The sequence below is a fragment of the Lepisosteus oculatus genome, chromosome 10, assembly GCF_040954835.1.
Source record: "Lepisosteus oculatus isolate fLepOcu1 chromosome 10, fLepOcu1.hap2, whole genome shotgun sequence".
NCBI lineage: Eukaryota > Metazoa > Chordata > Actinopteri > Semionotiformes > Lepisosteidae > Lepisosteus > Lepisosteus oculatus.
In genome coordinates, this window is record NC_090705.1 from 43,563,796 (window position 1) to 43,587,886 (window position 24,091).

Sequence of the window (24,091 nt, forward strand, 5' to 3'; positions counted from 1 at the left end):
GAGAGAGACATGAAAGTAATTTCAATTGCCAAGATGAAAACTCTTTGAAATCCATAGAAACAATTTTAATTAAGTCACAGAAAGAAGGGCAACAGAATTTATACATGGAATTGTGACTTATCGTATAAATATTAATAATAAATGCAGTGGATTTTGAAAGATCTGTCTGAGTAGATATAAAAGGTAACATACAATATAGTATGAATACAGGCATAAACCACTCCAGCAGTGAATATTTACTCCTCTTGTTTTTATAATGAATCTGTTTTTTTAGGACTTGCTCAGTCGGGTTCCTGGGGCTGCTTTGATGAATTCAACCGGATTGACCTTCCAGTTCTGTCTGTTGCTGCCCAGCAGATTGCCATTGTTCTGACTTGCAAAAAGGAGCGCAAGAAGAACTTCGTTTTCACAGATGGTGACAACGTTGAAATGAACCCTGAATTTGGAATTTTCCTTACCATGGTTAGATTATTCATTTTACATTGTTGTTTAAAAAATTATAAACAATAATTCACTCTCCTCCAGAATTCTGCCCCAGAACTGCCTTTCACTCAATTTTCGATCCTGAATGGCAAACCTGCCACGTCATTGTAGCTTTTTGATTATTAAAGGTTTTTTCCTTCAAGCGACTGCAGACCTGCCCTCAGGGGTGTAACAAGTGGATATGTTAACATTTGGAGTGAGTGTGGATTTGAAACTGCACTGGCATGAAGATCTAGTGTGTCTTAATGTCCAGTTAGGATAAGCTGAAGAGAGTTAAATCATAGCGCTGCCAACGTTATTCCCTTTTTGGCCTTAAAATGATTAAAACTCACCATACAAGGAAAATTTAATGTCTCGTATATACTGTAGAATGCTGGAAAAATCATGTCATTCTGGAAGACTCTTTAATTTTCCATCTCTATATTGCTCACATTTCTGCTGCTCTCTCATTGTTATTTAATGTATTTCAGTCCCCACTTAACTCAATGCCCAAGTTTAATATACTCACATCTTTCCCAAACTGGCACACAGACACTTAATGAGACCAAACTATAGATTGATACTCCTCAGGGAGTGACTTTTTTTTCTTTTTATTGTGCCTGTTGCAATTTTTTAACAATTTATTCTTTGAACATAATACTCTAATACTTTTTATATTGTTATCATACCTATTAGAACCCGGGATATGCTGGTCGTCAAGAGCTTCCTGAGAATTTGAAGATCAATTTCCGCTCTGTTGCCATGATGGTTCCTGATCGACAAATCATTATTCGAGTCAAGCTGGCGAGCTGTGGGTTTATTGACAATATTGAATTGGCCAGGAAGTTCTTCACTTTATACAAACTTTGTGAAGAGCAGCTCTCAAAGCAGGTGACATATAAATTAATTGATTATATTCTGTTTCTTCAATGGAAATATTCTACAATGTGGTTTTCATTTCTGTTGATATCACCTACATTTTTAGTCTGATTAGTAGAAAATAAGCATGTATAAGCCAGGATAGTAAGAGGGACAGTTTGTCTTCGTTCGATAGATTATTGATGAGGTAATTCCTTTTTTATTTCAGAAGGATGTTAACATTTAGTGTTGTTATACTGCCTGGAAACATCATAATAAAACTGTAATGGGTGGAAATTTAGCAATAAGTTTAAATTGTATTGATTTGGCAGTTTAATTTTATTCCTCACTTTTTGTAATCACTTGTAGGTGCATTATGATTTTGGTCTTCGAAACATTTTGTCTGTGTTGCGTACGCTGGGGGCAGCAAAACGAGCAAATCCAAATGACACCGAATCTACGATTGTCATGCGTGTCCTGAGAGATATGAACTTGTCTAAATTAGTAAGTACTGCCTAGTTTTAAATCAGTCAAAAGGCTTTTTTAAAAAAAAGTCAATATCGTAGCCTCCAAAAATTGTCGGGATAGTGATGTCTAAACTAGGATTTTCAATAAGAAATAAGAACTCTTATTTCTCATGAAAATCATGACTTGTTGAAGGTGTTCTACGAGTATGAATTAAAGAACTCAAACCGGCTGCAGCACGGGCTTGACAAAGCATCTCAAACGATTATATAAACAGTGTGGTGAGCTCAATGTGTGACAGATATCATATAGTTATTTCCTCACAGGTATATTCAGCCACAAATTTACTCTGAAATTTACCTGAAGTGAATGTGTCCCATTACTTATTGTTTTCATAAATTCCTAGGTTGAACACAATATGGTTGTTCCAATATGATCAAATACATGCATGGGATTACCCAGAAATAAATTATATAATGTATTATTTCTCATCTGTTATTAAAATTTAATATTTAATATTAAAGTCTAAATTGCCTGACTACCATGGAAAAAATAAGTTGTAATTCTCAGTTTCCACAGGAGCCTGTAGCTCACTATGGCATTGCTGGTCTCTTTCCTAATTCTTATTGCACTGGGTTCATTATCATTTTCTGTACAATAAACTGCGGTTTCCAAAATGGCTAAAACATACAGTACATAAACTAATTTCATAGGAACATCCACATCATTGACGGGTAATCTACCTGTGACATTGTGTTGTTTAAATGGTTTAAACAGACTAAGCCACTGTACATTATGAAAATGCAGGGTGCTTATCTACACTTATTTGTCTACTTATCCTTAAAAGATTGATGAAGATGAGCCTCTCTTTTTGAGTCTAATTGAAGATCTATTCCCTGGCATCCAACTGGACAAAGCAGGCTACCCAGAACTGGAAACAGCTATTGATAGACAGGTTAGTATTGATGATGAGAAAACCTTTAAAATGTTATTTGGTCAAGTAGCAAACCTGATTTACGAATACTTTTTTAATTCACTTTTAAACTAGTACATTTTTACAATTGATAAAAATTAACGAGAGGTGTATAATGAAAACTATTTACACTGAGTTTTCATTTATTATCCTACCATAGAAATGGAAAAATAAAATTTAATGCAATTGTTTACATAAACATACTAGTTTAACATCTCAGTTGTTGTGGTAGAACCATGTATTTCATATTAAGGATTTAAAGAAAGTAAAGGCAGTTGAATGAGAGCTTGGCCTTGCAGAAACGGATTATTCTGGGGTGGTCTGTTTTGTAGAAGGTCTTTCCAAGAAAATATTACAGGCAATTAATTTATGAATTATTTGTACATTAATCAATTCATTAAAGCTACTATATGCATATGGATTTGTGCTGTATACCTAAATACTCACATAAGAAAAAATACTACACCGCTGTACTATTGCAAATAATCAATTGCTAGTTCTTTATAACAATTAGCTTTCAAATTATTGTTTACTGGGCAATTTGGTAAATAGTAAGGAAAAGTGCATAAATTATTCAGAAATTAAAGTATATTGAGAAATCCATTGAAATGCAGGCTTTTTACCATTAGGAATTTCGTAAAAATAAAAAATATATATGCTTGTTACTCAGGTTGCAGAAGCTGGTCTTATTAGTCATCCTCCTTGGAAACTCAAAGTCATCCAGCTGTTTGAAACCCAGAGAGTCCGACATGGGATGATGGCCTTGGGACCGAGCGGGGCTGGGAAAACCGCCTGCATTCACACCTTGATGAGAGCCATGACAGGTACCCCACGGGGTTTTGTATCTTCTGTCTCTGTTGGTTCTGTTGTCTGTAAGGACCACCACCGGTGTCCTAGAGGGTGCGAGGAGCTACAGCACAGTTCAGCAGAGGTTTGAATTTAAGGGCCATTTTCTAATGAACATCCAAGTGGACATACACACGCACAAAGCATATCCCCCTGTGGTGCTCTGAGTCCAAGCAGTATTTTAGGAAGATTTTATAGTCCGAGTGCAGCTCCACAGAACCTCTACTGGTTGGCATGAATGGGTGTTGATGAGGGATCGTTGCATATGCATTAGAACCTGTACGGGGATTTTCTCTACATGGCATAATGGCTGTTTATGACAAGGTTAACCCTTCAGTTGTTCCTGAAATGTCACATACAGCAGATGTCAGTCTCCTCTGCAGAGAAGTACATTTAGAACGACAAACACAGCAGATCAGATTGCAATTCTGTGGGGTGTACACGTCAACATCCGATCGGAAAAACTGGGAACTTATGCAACTGGAGTGAAATCAAGAATTTGTGCTGACAGAAGAATTTGGAATATTCCCTTCCTTCATGTATAAGCAGGAAAGACACTTTGATTGAAATAAAAAAAATCAAAGTGAATAAAAAGAAAAAAAATGTTTCTTAAAATAAGAATATGCAATTTATTCCAAGTTCTATACATACTGTTCCTTTCAATTAAATGAATTGAACTTCAGCCAAAGCCCATTAGTCTCACACTTTTGTAGCTTTCCTGTGATGCATAATTGTGTTGAAGGATACTAAGTGCTCTTTGTAATTTAAGAACCCATAAGGTGGTGAAGTAAAAAAGGGGAAAAATCATTTAGCTCTGAGGAAATGTCTTAATAACCATTAAGAAAGACAGCAAGTTAAGACTTTTAATACATAGCTAGTATTGATTTTGTTAAACAGTCTTTCATGAAAAGAAATTGAGAACCCATTACGTTGATTTGAGCCTTTAGTTTGATTTCTGAAATGTCGGTTGTTAGCATTAATTCAAGCTGCCCAAAGCTAATATCTTCCTCTGTGAAATGACTTAAACTACCTGTTGTGCTGAGCGAAGCAGTCCACTCGTGTGTGCAGATTGCGGCCAGCCTCACCGGGAGATGCGCATGAACCCTAAGGCCATCACTGCGCCTCAGATGTTTGGCCGCCTGGACGTAGCCACTAATGACTGGACTGATGGCATCTTCTCCACTTTATGGAGGAAAACTCTGAGGGCAAAGAAAGGTATGAAACTCTTTATTAAGAAAAAAAAGTTCTTAACCCTTATACCTATATGTTTTTTATTATTTTTTAAAATGTATTTAATGAAGAGCAAGGTTGTTTGTTGAAGTTGTATGTGGGACTTCAATATACAGAATTAAAGCAGAGATAAGTCTCGCACTTTGCTTGGTCCTGAGAAAAAATACATTCTTTACTCAAAAATTCTTTACTGCTGAGCTCAGCCTGGTTTGACAGACCTGAGGGAACAGTGGTCCTTGGCAGGGTTTCCCCAGACCCTGTGGTATCCAGTTACAGGGAATAGCATAACTATTGGGAGATTAAAGTGAAATGTTGTCATTTTTGCTGTGTACTAATGACATTTTTATTTCAGATAAAAAGATTAATACTTACAAAAGTACAGAATCTAAGCTTTTGTTTCTGGAAACCTGCCTATGTTTGGCCATATGAGGACCATGTCATTTGTTGTGTTGGCTCTGTGAAATGGAGCCGTCACAGTAAAGTAATTTGCTTTAGGATGCAATACTATAGACCACACTGGGAACTTTTGAGCACTAACCATTTCAGTTGGGGTCCTACAGCACTAACCATTACTGTGTGCTTGGAACCTAAGATTTTAGGATACAGAATTAAAGAAATGGGGAAGTTGAAATGTCTCAGACCAGCATCATATGGAAAAAAACGATTTTCTTAATACATGCATTTCTTGACTATGAATTGATTTTCCCTGCAATGGAGATGTGTTTTTTGTAGCTGAATGCACATTGCTTATAGGATGCCATGCTTATAGTATGACCTCCCACTACAGCTGAACACAACAGTTTTTCTGTGCATCTTCTTAGTATTTTTATATGTTTTGTTTATGTATATTGCAAACCAGAGTGGTGTGGTTTTATTACAGTTTTCTACCCATTGGCATGTTAAAGATTTGTGCATAAAATACAAGAAAAAGGGTTAAATGCCCTTAAATTATTTCACAACTTGGTGCACTAATCTTTGGAATGAATCATGCCTCTTCAAGTATTTCCCCTTTACAAAAAAACTTCCTCTTCTTCCCTGATCAGTCTCTCCAGAGATGCTAATTACTTAAGAAGTATGACTTTGTGTATGGCAACAGCTGCTCATAGTGTGAGCTGAAGCTCCAAGAGCCCCAGGCACATTTATAAAAGAGTTAGAGTTTGAGAAGTTTGACAGAGAATAGCAATTATCTGGTAGCAGTACACTTAATCCCCAGAGAACTCAAGAGAATTCCAAACACATGGAAGGAAACAACATTGTGTACTTTCTTTGTGTTTTGATCTGGAAGTAGAAAAACAATGTATAAAAATAGAACTAAAGGACATCTTATTGTGAAGGATTTATTACTATTTTTTAAAAAATAATGGTCTGTGCTGCTTCCATTTCTTATACATTTATAAAAGAAAAAAATTCTTACAGTGGTTCAAAACCAAAGCTTGGTTTTTAATCTGTCCAGGATTTTGGGGTTTTATTGTGTGGTATCAAATTAGAGCTTCTCAAGTATTACAGGGTAGAAAGTAATGTTAAAAAGTAATTTTTAATATGAAGAAAAAAACTTAGATTTAGACTAGTCCTTAGATTGCAAAAATACCAGTAATTAAAGTTTGGGGTGAAACAATCATTAAGGACAAGTCAGATTTTAAGCAGTAAATGCCGATAGTGAGGCTCTGCACTTGGTTTGTTGGTCTAATATGCTTAATTCATGACTTTGTATTTAAAAATCTCAGTGGATTCAGTGGATTAACCAATTTTATAGTACTTCTAAGTGGTGAGAATGTTTTTCTTAAATGAACTTTTACTGTTTATCATGGATTTTGTTCATGTAGAAAAACAGTAAATGTCTTTTTAGACTTCTGATTTTTATGATTGGGCTTCAGGAGAGCACATCTGGATTGTCCTGGATGGTCCTGTTGATGCTATTTGGATTGAGAATCTCAACTCGGTGTTGGATGACAACAAAACCCTTACCTTGGCTAATGGTGACCGTATCCCTATGGCCGCCAACTGCAAGATTGTTTTTGAACCACACAATATTGACAATGCCTCTCCAGCCACTGTGTCTCGTAATGGCATGGTCTTCATGAGCTCTTCAGTTCTCAACTGGAGTCCCATCCTAGAGGTGAGAGCTGTCTCATTCAGTGTGACTATTCAACAGCTCCGACAAAATTTGGATATTGTAGATATATCCAGATATCCATTTTTGTCTCCAGTTATCTAGTCATTATATTTTACCATTAAAATCCTATGCCTGCTTTGCCCTGCTTCTTTCACATACGTTCTTCAAACTCCATAAATGCTATTGTTATTGTATTGCTATTCCAAAGCAAAGCTTTTATTCAGTTATTGTAATTGACCACAGCTCTGAGCTGATCTGAGAGCCATAGAGTCCTCCTGCTGGCTGAATTGTTCTTGAGTTATGTGGATATTATCTGGGGTTCTAATATTTATTGTGACACTCTTTCCCTCTGCTACAGCAACAGCCAGGTATGGAAGTAATTTAGGATAGTAGTTTTTCCACCGTATCTGGTACAATATACCTTATAGTTGTACAATGCAAAAAGAATAAAATGCATCAGTACTGGCGTTTTTAGCCTCAGTGACACAAACAACTCTGTCATAATTACCTCCAAGGAGTATACCTCAAGAAAATAGTTCTGCATCACTTTTTTCTTTTTGTTTGTAGGGCTGGTTGAAAAAACGGTCTCTACAGGAGGGAAATGTTTTGAGGGAGCTATACTCGTCATCTTTCCTAGAACTCTTCAGATTCAGTGTGCAATCGTTGGAGTACAAGATGGAGATGTTGGAGGCCTTTGTAATCATGCAGAGCATCAGTATGCTTCAGGGCCTTATTCCCCCAAAGGTACAGTAGATTACATTAATCTTAATACAGTCCTGCCAAAACACAAGACAGTATGCTGCTCCACACAAGCTGTAAAGCATTCAATGTTCACAACCAAAGAAAATTAACCTTTTAACCACATGGTTATTTGAAGGTAGAATTATAAAAAAAAATATTTTAACAGGAAGATAGTAATCCTTCACTTCATTCTAAGTGGCAGAGCATTGTGACATAAAAATACAATAACATTTAAAATGTATGTTTGTGCCCAAACATCATGGTAGTTTTGAACAAATAAAAATAATTTCATGAGAACGTTTGTACTGTATCTTCTGCCTTCACAACTATGACAAAGAACTACAATAAAGCTATGACTACAATTAAAAGTTACACACGCTGTTCCTTTACTTTTATTTTGAGTTAGAAAATGTTTTCTGTTGGTTTTACAGCTTATCTATCGTGATTTATGGGATTTGATTTTCATTTTCTGTGAACTGTTAGTTGTGATCCTAAGGAGCAAAAGTAAGTTAAAGCAAACTACCACAGTGTTTAAGAGGTTCCCACGCATGTTTTCAACCTGCTTACTTTGGGCACCTCTTGCCATTCCTCTTGTGTAACGGCGTGGTCGTTTCAGGAGCAGGGAGGGGAGGTGACACGGGAGCACCTTGGACGTCTCTATGTGTTTGCCCTCATGTGGAGCGTCGGGGCTCTGCTGGAGCTGGAGGGCCGGAGGAAGCTGGAGACCTGGCTCAGGGGCCACAAGAATATCCGCCTCGACCTTCCCAGCATCCCGGCGGGCAGCGAGGACACCATGTTTGACTACCATGTGACCTCTGAAGGTGCGAAACTGTTTCTAAAGGTACAAAGGAATAGCAAAAAATGTGCAATTTTGTTTAGGACACACCGAATGTGCTTGAGCAGCATTATTATTTAGTTTAATAATGGAAATAAGCCAATTGTCTTGTAATAAATGATAATGCGCTGGTCAAATTAAAGTTAGCTCTTGGCGTCTTTCTGGAAATGAAAAATACTTCATTAGAGAGGTTCATTGTCTATTCCTGGATGAAAACAATGTTTAATATTTCATAGAAAAGGGCATTTAAAACACTCATTAATAGGAAATACTTACAAAATAGTCTTAATAAAATAAAAACAGTCTTTGCTCTGCGGATGAATTCCACTGAGAGTGGTTTCCTATGTACAGGCCAGTGGGTCCACTGGAACATGCGTGTTGAGGAGTACATCTATCCCCCTGACAGCACTCCAGAGTATGGCTCCATTCTCGTTCCAAATGTGGACAATGTCAGGACCGACTTCCTCATCCAGACAATTGCCAAACAGGGCAAGGTGCGTGACTGTTTGAACTAATGAGCACCTGTTTCCTATTATTATCTACTGTATATTAACAGTTACTGTGGGAATAATATCATATGAAACCAATAGATTACACTGAAGGCATTACTTATGATTGCATCAAATGAGACATGTGTTCTTTTGTTTAATTGTAAAGAACTGATTATAGAGGTATTATTCCTGTATTTCGGCATTGTCTCCATTGTGTTCTGCTCTCCTTGAAAGACAAATTGATCCCTGTCAGGGTGGTAATGTTTCTTTATAAGCCACTGAAAGTAATTTTGTTATTGATAATTTATGGATCATTTATGAATTCTCCATGCTTACCTCTTTGCTACTTACAAAAATAAAGCAAAGCTTCTTTTTAACAGCTGACTAACTAGGTTAAATTAATAGTAATAATTAACATTAGTTTATGTACTATATACAGTATGTAGTAGTTTCTCTGCTTCGTAACATCCTCCCTTTGGTGATGAGATGAGCTTCAGTTAGATTTAAGCTCTGTTCTGATTCAAGTAAATAAAATATCAAGGTGTGTCCAGTGTAATTTACGTGTTTCCATAATTGTAACTTTTTTTTTATTTGAACATGTTGCTTTTATAGTAATAGCAGAAACGCTAACATTCTTAAATTTATTCCAAGTTGACAGTATATATCCTTTTAGAAACTTTGGCTTTGTAGTTTAAGACAGTGATTAAAAAAGGAATTCCAAATAGATCAGAGGTACAAACCATTTGATCTTTGCCCCTTAAGGTGACTTTTAACAGCTACTTTAATACTACTTTAATATTGTTGCATAATTTAAAATTAATACCTTTTTAAAATAAACCTGTGTTTTTTAGGCTGTGCTGTTGATCGGTGAACAGGGTACAGCCAAAACTGTTATTATTAAGGGATACATGTCAAAGTATGATCCGGAGTCTCACATGGCCAAGAGTCTTAATTTCTCTTCTGCAACCACCCCCCTGATGTTCCAGGTATACTAAGCCATTAAGTCTTTAAAATATTATATCACTTTGCCTATTGCATTGCAGTTAGAAAGGATAGATTATGTAATTATGTTAAATTGGACAGCAACAAAGACTAGTAAAGGTTTCACAATCATTATATTTTTGTCATTACTGACCAGTTACTTTTCTGCTTATTGAAGCACAACTCCTCTCTTAAGGAGAAATGACTAAGTTGATTTCTGTCTGCGGTTTACTGGTAAATTACTTTGTGTTGCACCATAATTAATCATGATAATGACAGAGTCATAAAATATAAAATGAAGAGTCATGTGCATTAGATATTATGTTTAAAAGTGAATAGGGTGCAAGATTAATTGGATTATTTCTGATGTACCAAGATGAGAGCTCGTTTTTTTAATTTTATTCGATTAACTTGCATAAATAAACTCTCTGTTGTTCCAGCGTACTATTGAGAGCTATGTAGACAAGAGAATGGGCACAACTTATGGGCCTCCAGCAGGGAAGAAGATGTCGATCTTTATTGATGATATCAACATGCCTGTTATCAATGAGTGGGGGGATCAGGTATTCATTTTGGACTACCAGTACAATGTTCTTATGCATTAATTAGTTCTTGTGTTTTAATTGTACTTGCTTTGTTTTTTTTAGGTGACAAATGAAATTGTCCGCCAAGTAATGGAACAAAATGGGTTTTATAACCTGGAGAAGCCTGGGGAGTTCACTAATATAGTGGACATCCAGTTTCTGGCTGCCATGATCCACCCTGGGGGAGGTCGCAATGACATTCCTCAAAGACTAAAGAGACAGTTCTCCATCTTCAACTGCACCCTCCCCTCGAACTCCTCCATTGACAAGATTTTTGGTGAGAATGGTTTCCCTTAATGTTTTTCTTTATTCCTGGGGAAATTAAGAGTTCACATTTCTAGTGCTGTGAAAATCAATTTCTTGCATTGATTGATTTTATCTGTTCTCGGAAGATTGTCTAGTTTTATTCTAAAATTTCTCTTATGTGCTCTTTAATGCCTTTCAAGCTTATAAAGAAATATATTTTTTAAAATAAAAGTTCTTACTGCAAAGTATGTTTTTGCTCTTGTGACTGACACTTCCTGCATTTTGAAATGTGAGTTATATTCTCATGTTTGTGAGAATATAATATTCTTTATTTTCATATGAAAGCAAAATTGCTGCCTTACTTACCCCCAATGCTGTGAATTTTTCTATATATATGTATTCTTTAATTATAGGATTTGCAGCAACAGCACTGTATTTACTCTATTAACACTTTTACATTTTCAGGAGTGATTGGAGTTGGACACTATTGCTCTCATCGAGGCTTTTCAGAAGAAGTAAGAGGCACTGTAGCTAAGCTGGTGTCTTTGACACGCAAGCTGTGGCAGATGACTAAAATCAAAATGCTCCCCACTCCAGCCAAATTCCATTACATTTTCAACCTGAGGGACCTTTCCCGGATTTGGCAAGGAATGCTCAACACCACTTCTGAAGTTGTTAGTTCACAGGATGTAAGTGGAATGATAACAAATAGTAAATCTTAACAATATTGTTACCATTTTTTTAAACCTTCTCTCATTCAAGCTACGGTCAAACGTATGGAAAATATTCTGGCTGTAAGAAAAATATTTTAAATGTAATTGACACATTCACAGTAATAAAAACATTTTTTCTTTTAATTTCTGGTCCTTTACAACACAACATAGATCCTTAGGATTGAATGTTTTGAATCTAAAAAAGAGGTATGGAAATAAGTTATCTATACATCTAAGAGAGATGTTTGCAATTTTATATCCTGAATATATAGTTTATTATTTTTATTGCAAAATTGCTTTATGGTGACCATACTGTTTTATATTTTTCATTCAACTGAATGAAATTACTCGCCACTTGCCACTACTGCAAATTATATTAATTATTATTAAATTTTGATACTGTGCTCAGCAGCCCTGTAAGATATTGGTGATATTTTACAATGGCAGCTGTTCATAAACAGTAGATATCTCTATATGTCTACATGCTTCTCTGTTGTCCCTTGATGGTTTTTCAGGTGGTTCTTCGGCTGTGGAAGCATGAGTGTAAGCGAGTTATTGCAGACCGTTTCACTGTTGCTGAGGACGTGGCCTGGTTTGACAGAGCCCTGTCTAAGCTCATGGAAGAGGAGCTGGGGGAGGAGGCTAAAGCTGTTGTCGATCCTGCAGTAGATGCCTATTTTGTTGACTTCCTGAGAGATGCACCAGAAGCTACTGGTATTGTGTTGAATTTATTTTTGGATACATGTCATCGATGTCTCATCACTACTGAATGCAGGTTAATTCAGACTTTTTCTTGAACAGGGGAAGAGCCTGAAGACGCAGATTTTGAGATGCCCAAAGTATACGAACCCATTGAGTCATTTGAAAGCCTGAAGGATCGCTTGAATATATTCCTGGCTCAGTACAATGAAAACATCCGAGGAGCTGGAATGGACATGGTTTTCTTCCGGGACGCCATGATTCATTTGGTGAAGGTAAAGGAGAAAACAACAGAAATTTTATTTAAATTCTGTGGAAATACTGTAGCTACTTTCATAGCTTAATCACCGTTTTTAGTATTTGAAAGCGTTGCTTTAGGAATTTAAGACCTCTACAATGAAAGGTTGTTATTATTGCACTGATTTGTACAATGTCTAATGTTTCATTGTTAGTATATAGTGAAAAATGTCAGTTAGGTGTTCGACAAAGATTTTCCAATTTGTACACAGCAGTCATCTCTTCTCATGATGAACAGGAGCCTGCTCTATTAATGTTCTATGTATTATCCCTGAACCTTACACCGTGGGAGCTGAGTGTTTGATAAAGCTTGGGTGCCTTGCTAGGTGTCGCGGATCATCCGCACTCCCAGGGGAAATGCGCTCCTCGTCGGGGTCGGTGGATCTGGAAAGCAGAGCTTGACAAGACTAGCGTCTTTCATCGCTGGCTACAGAACATTTCAGATCACTTTAACCAGGTAAGTGTCTCTTTCTCTCGGTTTTTGTTATTGATGTCTACTATAACACAGTGCTGTACCTTCTTAAAGTTTAAAGAAAATGGGTAAAATAGAAAGTGGGAACCTTAATTCTGCAACACGTTGAAACATCACATTTCTAAGTTGATTATTACGAGCAAAAATATAATGTTGATTTAACAATGTGGGCCTCTTTAAGTAGTTGTTTTTGATCGAGAGAATAAATTCCTTCTAATATTAAAATAAATAAAAGCCAAATGCAAGTCACAAGCCCATTATTTGGTGACTGCATTTTGTTTGCCATAGGCTTTTTGCTTCTACCCTGTGGAAACCTGCCATTGAATATTGGGTTTGTAGTTTGCGACAGCAGATGGATAGAAGTTTTAATTTAATTCCAGGACCTATTGCACAGCTGATGGGCATGACCGTTTGTTTGGGTAAATGTGTCAATTAATTAACAAACATTGCACACTGAATTTAAAACATGGGGAATAAAAAAGAAATAATTTTAAACTGTTCTGGGAAAAGTTTGTTTATGCATCATTACCAGAATGTTTATACTGAATTTTATTATATTACTGTGTTTTGGTAATTAAATTATTTTTATACTTGTTTTCTGCATTACTTTCAGAGTAGGAGCTAAATTATGCTCCGTCTACAAGATGTCTTCATTTACGAGGCCAAGTGACAAATATGCAGTTATCAATACTGTTTTTGTTTAGATTATGATTTACTGTAATACCAGCAATAATGCAGTTTTGTATTATTCCAGTAGATGGTATCTTTGTTTAAGATTGTGGATGCATTTAGCTGTGAAAGTAGATTCATAGATGGACTCACTGTATGCAGAAATAAAAAAAAACTATTTTTAGTTCAAGTGTTTTGAATAAAAGTATGTATGATGGAAATGTCTCTTTAAGCTAGCAACGGGTTATGCAGGATGTCTTGGGTGTTTTAATATTTAATTGGGAGCTGTCATATCTATTTACTAAAATCAGAAAGAAGATGCATTGCCATCTGTTATACACAATACCTCAGCTGTGCTTATTTGTAATAAACTGTAGGCTATGATAACACTGAAAATCACTTGTTTTCTCAATTCCTCTTTTACAGCTGATAGATGCAAAGACTATTTTCACATTTCCCCTTGTTAGAGATAGGTTAACATTTGACATATACAATAGGCTCTACTTAGGTATATTAAATGCATATAACTAATGTTAGTTACCACTGTATTTCAATGGTTTCATTATGTATAGTAATGTTAAAAATACTTTGAGGAAGAAACTCGTATTTAATCTCTCGGATTTTGTAGCCTGCATTTTTTTTGTAATGTGAATAGGCACACTGTTTTGCTTTAGCTTTCCCATGAGATAAGAAGTCTGCAGTTCATTTACTCTATAAAATGAACTCTCTCCAAATCATATAACTTAAAACTTTTATCAAGTTTGTAATGCACTTTGGCTCTCTGTGCAATTTCTATTCCCAGATCTTATAACACCTCCAACCTGATGGAGGACTTGAAAGTGTTATATAGGACAGCAGGTCAACAAGGCAAAGGCATCAGCTTCATCTTCACTGACAACGAGATCAAGGATGAGTCCTTCCTGGAGTACATGAATAATGTTTTATCATCAGGAGAGGTCAGCAGTTCTTGTCATACAGACTTTTTTTTACATAGGAAGAAGTAATAAGTTCATTCCATGCTGAAAAGAGAAGAAAGGAAACATAACGTTTGTTTTTTACATATCTAACAAAGCAAAGGAAGAATTTTTTGTAAGCGCTTGTTGTGACATTTGTCTATTTCTAATACGTAACCATCCATCTATTCATCACCTGAAAACTTTCCATATAAGGATTGTGGCATCCTGGAGTTTATCCTGTGAGAACAGGACACATGGCGAGATTGCACCCATTATTTACATCATTAGTTTTGTAATGAAGCCAGCAGCTATATTACCCTGCAACTCACAGCTGGCAGCCTGGTCAGTACCTGGATGGGAGACCTCCTGGGAAAAACTGAGGTTGCTGCTGGAAGAGGTGTTAATGGGACCAGTAGGCACTCACCCTGTGGTCTGTGTGGGTCCTAATGCCCCAGTATAGTGACGGGGACACTACTGTAAAAAGAGTGCCTTCTTTTTGATGGGATGTAAAACTGAGGTCCTCACTCTCTCACACTCGCAGTCTACATCCCTCCTATGAATAACAGAAATTAGTCTACTTCAGGGTTGCTCTGCTTTCTCTGGTCCTGCTACCCTAGTCTGAACGGAATGACTGACAGAAAGTCATCAGGTTATTGGAAATAAACTGAATTTCTTTGTCAAGAAGCTCAGACTTGGCCTTTAACAGTTTTTTTTCAGTAGGATAGCACTATAAAGCCTACATCAAGCTCAGTGACTAAACAGTTAAAAGCATTAACAGTAGTGTTCTAGAGACTGTGATGAGCAATCAAGTAGAACATTTATGGTTTATGAAGATAGCTGATCAGAAGTGCATTGTAATGGAAATAGATTGTCTTTTGGTATTTGTCCCTCTGACGTAACTTACATGCAGGTGTCCTGTAGCATGAAGAATCAGCCCTTTATAACTGCTAATGATATTCTGCCAGCTGCTTGCATGGACACACTCTAGTTTATTTAGATGCCCAGGTTATTTAGATACTGCACTGAAGCAACGGACAGTGTCAATGGCCAGGGAAAAGATTGCATATTTTTACCACCAGTTAGTAAATAGTAACATTCTGTAGTATTCAACAAAACAGAGATGTAATATGCTGTTATCAAAACTTATAATTAATAACAGTGAAAAATGTCCTAGACTTACAGTGCAAAGAATGTGTGTTGTTGCATATTGGTGTCATGGAGATGCAATAAGTGTTAATTGAATTTTAAGGGAAAGTATACGTAAGTAAAATTAAGATTTTATACTGAAAACATGGTGCACTATGTATAATGCAAAGAAAGCTACAACATTTTGACTATTATAGATCATGTTCCATGATTGTCCGTTTTCAAAATTATTTGTAGGGTTGTTTCTTTTCAGAGTTCCTTGAGACTGAGGAAACGCCATGTGTGCTTCATTAAATAAAAGAAAGATGTAGGATATAGTTTCGTGATTTGTTCCAATATATTGGCCTTTTGTAGCAAAGTGATTTAATTAAATACTAAAGATGAGTGTGAGATATTTTAAATTATTATACTTGGACTAAAAAAATGATAACACCTGTGTAAAAGTAATTTGTTGCATTTAAGAAACAGATGGTTTATATAAAAAATGCACTCATAAATTGAAAGTCAGTATCTGACACCAGGAGCGACTGCACATTTTTCACACTGAAACCTACTGTGTCATCAGGTTTGTTTGTTAGACTGAATGAAGAGAAGTGGTGGAGGTGCACATAATTCTTAATGGAGCCCAGAGGGACTCTGACATTAATGGGCTTTGGTTCTGCTCTGGACCCCAGCAGTTTACTGGATTGACGATTAGGAATAGTCCCTGAGAGTCAGCAGTATCCATCAGTCTCTCAGAGGCTGTATTTTTTAGGTTTATGTTTTTATATTTTGTATTTTATAGGTTTGTGGTTTGTATGTCATCACAGGAGACATGCATTTCCTATGGTCATTTCTAAGGACATCCTGCCAGCCTTCTTTAACTTGGTTGAGATTCTCTCACTGACTGTAAAACATGTTTAATTGTACTCACTGACTTGAAAGAGCCTTTATTCTATAGTACAGTGAATAACACACATGAGAACTTGTACATTAATTGGCATGCATCTCTCATTCTGTTTAAAAACCAGCCCTTTTCCCAATACTGAAATTAATCATCCATGGATTATAATTCATTGATTGGTTGTGCAAGGATGTGCTCAGACACGTTCTGAAGGCTGATTTGTCAAATATAAGTGAAATAAAAAATGTGCAGATGAAGTTATTTTCCTTATTAATTCATGTTTATTAGATGAATAATCTTTGTCACCTGTAGAGAGCTACATTTAACCCTGTATATGCCGTGTATTGACAGAATAAAAGTAGTTTTTATTTGTTTTGGAATATGATAGCTTATATCATTATTTTGGAAATTGTTTTGTGTCAAGAGAGCAACAGTTTTGCCTAAGTTATTCCAGGTTCACTTCCCAGTACTGGTGCCAAGTTTGGCACAGCTTGTCCAGGCTGCTTAAGAGATATTGGAATAATCCAACAGCACAGCATCTGTGGGCTGATGTAGAGGCCACAGATGTTTTGCAGTTATATAGCTTCCAGCATATGTACATCTGCATAACAAACAATACCAGGCTGTGCTTTTCACAGTAAATATCAGGTTGAAGACAAATATTAATAAATCATAATGAATTTACCTTCAGTATGTCATATTTGCTCAATAAAATGTGACTGCTCCTTCAACACCAAAGTGTATTTCATTATTAGTGTATAAGCTTCTTTTGAAGCTTAGTATATATTTATTTGAAGGAGTAAATGTTGTTTTCTTCTAGGTATCTAACCTGTTTGCACGCGATGAAATTGATGAGATCACTGGAGACCTCATACCTATCATGAAAAAGGAATTTCCAAGACGACCTCCAAGCAACGAGAATCTATATGAGTACTTTATGAGCCGGGTCCGTCAGAACCTTCATGTGGTTCTGTGCTTTTCACCTGTAGGAGAGAAGTTCCGGAATCGGGCTTTAAAATTCCCTGCACTCATCTCAGGCTGTACCATGGATTGGTTTAGTCGGTGGCCTAAAGATGCTTTGATTGCAGGTGGGGTTACCTGTTCACATCCTTTTTCTCATTCAATACTGATGGCTAAAGTATCAGCGCTTACTAGTTATCTAAGACAGATTAATGCAACTAAAAGCTGTTCTGTTTTGGCATTATGTATGCTGCAGAATTATAATTTTTTGTAATATGTAAATTCATATCTTGTTTTTTAAATAAATTTCTTTTACTTACAGTAAGATATTAACCTTAATTGATGTAAACCAGACAATACACAATGAATAAACATACTTTGCAAATCGAATGCAAATTATACACTCCCCTGCCAAATTATTCAAGAATGTTCTGTAACAGCATATCGATGTAACCATCCTGTTCAAAGTAATGGAAATCGTCTAGCAAGTGTTTTTTCCCATGACTGCTGTGCACTGGCAGATAGTAGGAGTGTGTTGCGCTATGGAAAAGAGGGCTGTTGTGAGTGATGCCAGGTGTCGATGCAACCTTATGTGTCAATTCTAATAGCCCCAGAGGTTTATAGGCAGTGGATGACTGATATAAGAAAAAAACATAAACGTGAGTACAAGCTGCAAAAAGCTACTGGTCCAAGAAACCAGACAACTGGGTTCACATCTTGTGTGAAGACCATACATGCATAAGGACCAAAGGAATATAACAGCAAGAAATAATTTCACAAAAATGAAAGTACAACAATGTAGCACTTTTGCTATTAAATTTAATAGCAACCTGAAGAAACTAATTTGCATTTATTTTTGAACTCGCACAGTGTCAGAGCACTTTCTGTCTACCTATGACATCGATTGCACTGCCCAGGTGAAGGGAGAAGTGGTTCAGTGCATGGGCTCCTTCCAGGATGGTGTGGCCGAGAAATGTGTGGAGTATTTCCAGAGATACCGACGCTCCACCCACGTCACTCCGAAGTCCTACCTGTCATTCATCCAGGGCTACAAAACCATATACAAAGAGAAACACTCAGAAGTGCAGACCTTAGCCAACAGGTAGGATATGTGCCTCAGCGAAAATACATTTCTTACTCATATGTCCTGTTTTCAAAATTTTAGTGTTATTTTACTTGTCCTTACTTGCAGCTTAACAAGGTCCTGGAGTGACCGAATGAGAGTTTCTTGATTGATTTACACAATATATACAGCACGTCCTAAGTGGTACACAACAGCGTATGTCATATACACGTCACATCAGATTTTCACACAGGGGTTGACAAATTTGGATAAAAAATATAAAATGATATCCTTTATTTCACTAACCACATACTCAGTATCCAGCATCAATGTTTTTTCAGTGTAGAATTATAAAATCACGTTTTGCTCTCCTGACAGAATGAACACAGGCCTGCAGAAGCTGAAAGAGGCCTCTGAGTCTGTGGCTGCCCTCAGTAAGGAGCTGGAGGTGAAGGAAAAGGAACTACAAGTTGCCAATGAGAAGGCAGACATGGTTTGTACAGTATTTGTGGGTTACCTTTTTTTTACGCGAAGGTGATCCATTCAGTCCTACTGCATTTATGATTCTGGAAACAGATACTTAGTTAAACTAAAAAATATAAATAAGACAAACCAGATCCCCCCAAAATGCCAAGTTCTAGTTAACGTTTCTATATTTTTCTAGTTTCGACTGGCAGGCTTATGTTTACTAGCGTACATACTGTACAACAAAAGCCTACAAAATAAGGTCTTAACCAAAAATCTGAGTGTTTTGTAGGCTTGGGCCAATATCTATTATAGGTTCTACTTTAGACAGGGGTAGTGATGCGAGGACATGCTTTTCAGTTTTCTTTCATGCTCATTAGCTCCTCACAGTGCCCTAAACACCCCCTCTCCTTTATCTCTCTTTTGGTCACAAATTCTAGGACTTGGACAGTAGTTCTCAAGACACCCTAATCTCTGTGTCTCTTAGCTGCTGGGCTAGCTTGTGCTAGCCCTCTTCACTTTGCCTTGGGCTATTAAACAAATGATTAAATCAAAAATACTTAAAAAAATAATAAACATATACTGTATCTTTCATTAAAATCTAACTTTATCATTCAAAAAAGTGTTCTGATGATATACTACAACAAAATATATTGGTCTCACAGTTTCCAGTTACTGGTACTGTATGGTTTTAATAACTGTATGTTTTGGGTCCCAATTAACTTGCAAACAATTTTATAAATGTATGTGGGTTATAACAGGTCACAAAACATTTATTAGCTTAATAAGTTAGAAAGGTCAAGCTAGAGATGCTTTAATTAAATAGACTGTAGTTCTCCATGCTGCTGTACATGTTCCTTCACTCCCTTTAAGGCAAAAACATTTGAAACCATCTGAACTATAGAACATTAGAAAACATTCTTTGATTAGTTTTCTTATATGAAATCAATTTGCTTTGCATTTTTTTTCCTTCAGGTGTTAAAAGAAGTTACAGTGAAGGCTCAGGCAGCTGAGAAAGTGAAGGTGGAAGTGCAGAAGGTGAAAGACAAGGCTCAGGCCATTGTGGATAGTATCTTCGCTGACAAGGCCATAGCCGAAGAGAAACTAGAAGCTGCCAAGCCAGCCCTGCAGGAGGCGGAGGCTGCTCTGCTGGTGGGCATAAGCGTGGTTTCTTAGCAAGCATCTGGAAGTGTGTATTTCCAGTCAGAGTGATCCCATTCACAGAAGTTATTATGACTTGTGAGGGTATATACACCGTCTTTCAAAAGTATCACCCCCCCCCCCCACTTCCAGTTTTACCTTTTTGTTGCAGTTTGAGCTTGCAATCATGACATTTTCAAATTGAACTTTGCGTTTAGATTGATTTTTTAAAAATATAAACATTATTTATTATTATTATTACTATTTATTTATTTACTTTAGACCATCAAGCCATCTGACATTGCGACAGTACGCACACTGGGAAGGCCCCCACACCTGATCATGCGCATCATGGACTGTGTGCTGCTGCTCTTCCAAAGGAGGGTTAACACTGTGAAGATCGATCCTGAGAAGAACTGCATTATTCCGTCCTGGCAGGAGTCACTCAAGCTCATGACAGCAGGAAACTTCCTTGGAAGTCTACAGGTATGGGAGTCTGGTATCTAAAATCACACAGACTGCACGAAGAACCTGAGGGCTTAATAAGGGTCGCTACAATAAGGGTAATTTTAGGAAGAATAGAAACCTTGCAATCTATCTGAAGCTTCAAATTTCACTTCAATGGACTTCTTCAATGTAAGCACTTAAATGTTGTTTTCCAGATATGTTTTTATGTATTCTGTGTGGCTACAAAATGTGTTCTGGATTGTGTTGTTTAAGAAATGTGAATACTGTATACCAGTCCTAAGAGACACACTGAAGAACATCTTTCCTAAAAGACATCAGTAGAGTGTCTTCTCTCACTTATGCTCTGACATGCACTTAAACCACAGCAGGTGTAAGTTAAGGAATTGATACTACTGATATCCATGGTGTATTAAGATCTTAAGTGAACAGCAACTTTAGGTTTTTATCATTCTTATCCAAATACAGAGATTTAACCCAACGCTATTTACATAGAGATGTTGTTCTGTGGTCTAATTAAGACTGATGCCAGTGTTTTCAAACATTTCACTTAATAACACTGGTAATGAATTTCAATTTACAATATTTGTTGTGTGTGAAAATTGTTTCTAGACATTCCCCAAAGACACGATTAATGAAGAGGTGGTGGAGTTACTCCATCCTTACTTTGATCTGGCAGACTATAACATTGAAACAGCCAAGAGAGTCTGTGGGAATGTGGCTGGCCTGTGCTCCTGGACTGAAGCTATGGCTGCTTTCTTCTCCATTAACAAGGAGGTGCTTCCTTTGAAGGTACGGATACATTTTACAGTACATTTTGTAATTCATGTGGACATGTGGGGTTGAAATAAAGGAATGTAGGAGTATTCCTACAACTCTTTACAGCTCTGTCCCATGTGTAACCATGGAATGTCATCATGTCTCCAGACAATCAAAGCTATTTCAATTTATTGTGATTATTTTAAAGTAAATTAACTTTAAAGCTGGAAATTACTTCATATAATCAATGTTTTAGTGTCCTTATAAAATGTCCTTCTTTCTGTTATCTCCTGCTTGTTCCTTCTTTCTTTCAGAATAAAGTTAATTTTACTACTTTAATTTCAATGAATGTTGTTGCTGAAAAACAAGTGGAATCAAGTTAGAACTGTACAAAGCTGTATTGGTGATCCATTCTTCCTGTGGTTATATGCACATCCCTTGATCAGCTGTATGATGCAATATATATATAATATAGTGAGCCCCTAGAATAAGAGCTGTACTGTATGCGTGTTAAATTCGACAGGCTGAAATGCTACTACCAAGTAATGTAGGGGACATGACTGTTTACAATCTGTCATTTGTCTCAACAGATAATTAATTTGTCTTGCTGAAAATGAACTCCCACTACATATGAAACTTCTAATAATTCCTATTGAATTTCTCTTAGGCAAATTTGGCAGTTCAGGAAAATCGCCTTGCTATAGCCAATGCTGATCTGCAGAATGCACAAGCAGAGCTGGATGCCAAGCAGGCCGAGCTAGATGTTGTGCAAGCTGAGTATGAGCAAGCAATGATGGAGAAACAGGTAAATTATGACATGCAATTCAAGTACACATTGAGACTCTAGAGTATGAGTAGAGTAGGTACATTATTGTTTGGTTAGCAAAGTGCCCTCATTCAAGGTGACATGAAGAAGCTGGAAAAATGCATTCCAGATAAGTGCTATTATACAATTTCAAATTTCAAAAAACAATTTGCAAAAATAAAATAAAATTTTAAAATACATTTGGATGCATACAAGCAAACAGTATACAATTAGTTACTAATAGCATCTTTGTTTTCTTAAACAGTTCCTTTGTTATCCAGAGGTATTTCATATATTTATATAGAGAAATTACTTTTTTGTACATTGCATTTTATTTACTAGTATACCTTTAATATATTTTATAGTAATTGTTCTGAGTTATTGTCCTGAGATGATTAAAACATATGAAAATCTAAAAAAGTGCAGAAAATAATGCAGAGTGAGTACATTTAATGAAAGCTGGACGACTTGTTCTTATTTTTCCAAATTTAATTTAGTGCAAAACTAATGGGAACTCTTCATAAAAGTGCAACCAATGTTCCAAATTATGTCAAGTAAACTACTGTATAATTAGAACTTTAATTATAAATTCAGACAATTAAAATTAAATTGTTCTAACATAGGTCTTGCCAGAGGAATTATTAATATGTATTAGTTTCTTGCAAGGGTTCCAGGTAATTGTTGTGGCTTAAATATTTTGCTCTTACTGTATATATATATATGTAGACGTATACAGGCAGAAAAACTAACATTGAAAATGGATAACCTTGTTTTTTTACTTTAAGATAAATGCTCCCTTTTATTTACTGCAATCGTTTGAAGAGTAAATCGCAACATTAATGTCCATGAATCCTTTTATTTTTAGTTTGTAAGGAGCTCCTTGCTATTTCTCAGTTTTTAAAAATGAGTAACTACTGTACATACATGTATACATACTGTACATGTATTCAGTAAAATAATCAGGACTATATTATATTTGTATTCCATAGAATGTGGACAGTTAAACTGTGGAAAAAACTACAACCAAAAGCGATTTCTGTAATTTCTACTTGTTCAAAATCTTTTTAAAGTAATTTTCTTTCATTGACGGTTTAGCTTACATAACACTATCACATACAAAAACTACTTTCTTTCTCAAAATTATGTGGCAAATTAACATTTCATATGAAACTTCTTCATTACCAGTTATGGACAGTTACCAAAATTTAAATCTATTACTTGATTATTGTAGAAAAATACAAACATAATCATCATGTAGTGAAAAATAAATTGGAAATCTGTAATTCATCAAAGGAATGAAATTGCTTGAAATAAAGAGTACAATGTCTTTCACTAAACAAGGGAGGAAAAACAGAATGACTTGGTTTACTGAAAAGCCGTTATTAACAAAGCGAGAATAGCACTTACTGCGGCCATCCACAGGTGTGGATACCAGCATTTCTTCAAAGTGTTAAAACATTGATGAGGCAGTTTGTCACAATATTTGGAGAAGATGATAGAGTAACTCTTTAACGAACAGTGCAGTGCTACAGTACTTTAGCAAGATGGATTTCCGTGGGTGAAAACCAAAAACAATACAACCCAATACAAGAACAATACAAGAAAGAAAGCAAAAACTAATTTTCCATTGAATACATGGAGAGTCCTGGATTTTATGTTAATGATATTTTGTCAGATGTATCCAAAACATTTTTAAATAGTTACATTTTCAAATAGTTACATGTTCATCTTTTCAATTAAAAAGTAATCCTATAATACAAGCTTTTATAGTAAT

The 24,091-nt window shown here is 36.1% G+C and overlaps 1 protein-coding gene across 3 annotated transcripts in view; it reads left to right on the top strand.

Moving 5' to 3' along the window:
- The window catches only part of dnah5 (dynein, axonemal, heavy chain 5), a 77,345-nt gene that overhangs the window by 35,946 nt on the left and 17,308 nt on the right, over positions 1-24,091 (top strand). For 2 of the 3 annotated variants that reach the window (XM_015357045.2, XM_015357048.2), the window contains exons 37-61: positions 275-462; positions 1,159-1,353; positions 1,690-1,824; positions 2,633-2,740; positions 3,429-3,582; positions 4,673-4,819; positions 6,709-6,950; positions 7,515-7,691; positions 8,305-8,509; positions 8,875-9,017; positions 9,866-10,000; positions 10,436-10,558; positions 10,643-10,856; positions 11,291-11,514; positions 12,054-12,252; positions 12,340-12,512; positions 12,861-12,991; positions 14,478-14,631; positions 17,481-17,748; positions 18,491-18,722; positions 19,062-19,176; positions 20,124-20,300; positions 20,571-20,774; positions 21,366-21,545; positions 22,180-22,317. In XM_015357045.2, the coding sequence (XP_015212531.2) occupies positions 275-462; positions 1,159-1,353; positions 1,690-1,824; positions 2,633-2,740; positions 3,429-3,582; positions 4,673-4,819; positions 6,709-6,950; positions 7,515-7,691; positions 8,305-8,509; positions 8,875-9,017; positions 9,866-10,000; positions 10,436-10,558; positions 10,643-10,856; positions 11,291-11,514; positions 12,054-12,252; positions 12,340-12,512; positions 12,861-12,991; positions 14,478-14,631; positions 17,481-17,748; positions 18,491-18,722; positions 19,062-19,176; positions 20,124-20,300; positions 20,571-20,774; positions 21,366-21,545; positions 22,180-22,317 (4,361 nt within the window). The remainder of the gene's footprint in view (positions 1-274; positions 463-1,158; positions 1,354-1,689; positions 1,825-2,632; positions 2,741-3,428; positions 3,583-4,672; positions 4,820-6,708; positions 6,951-7,514; positions 7,692-8,304; positions 8,510-8,874; positions 9,018-9,865; positions 10,001-10,435; positions 10,559-10,642; positions 10,857-11,290; positions 11,515-12,053; positions 12,253-12,339; positions 12,513-12,860; positions 12,992-14,477; positions 14,632-17,480; positions 17,749-18,490; positions 18,723-19,061; positions 19,177-20,123; positions 20,301-20,570; positions 20,775-21,365; positions 21,546-22,179; positions 22,318-24,091) is intronic. The other variant, XM_015357046.2, reaches the window with a different exon arrangement.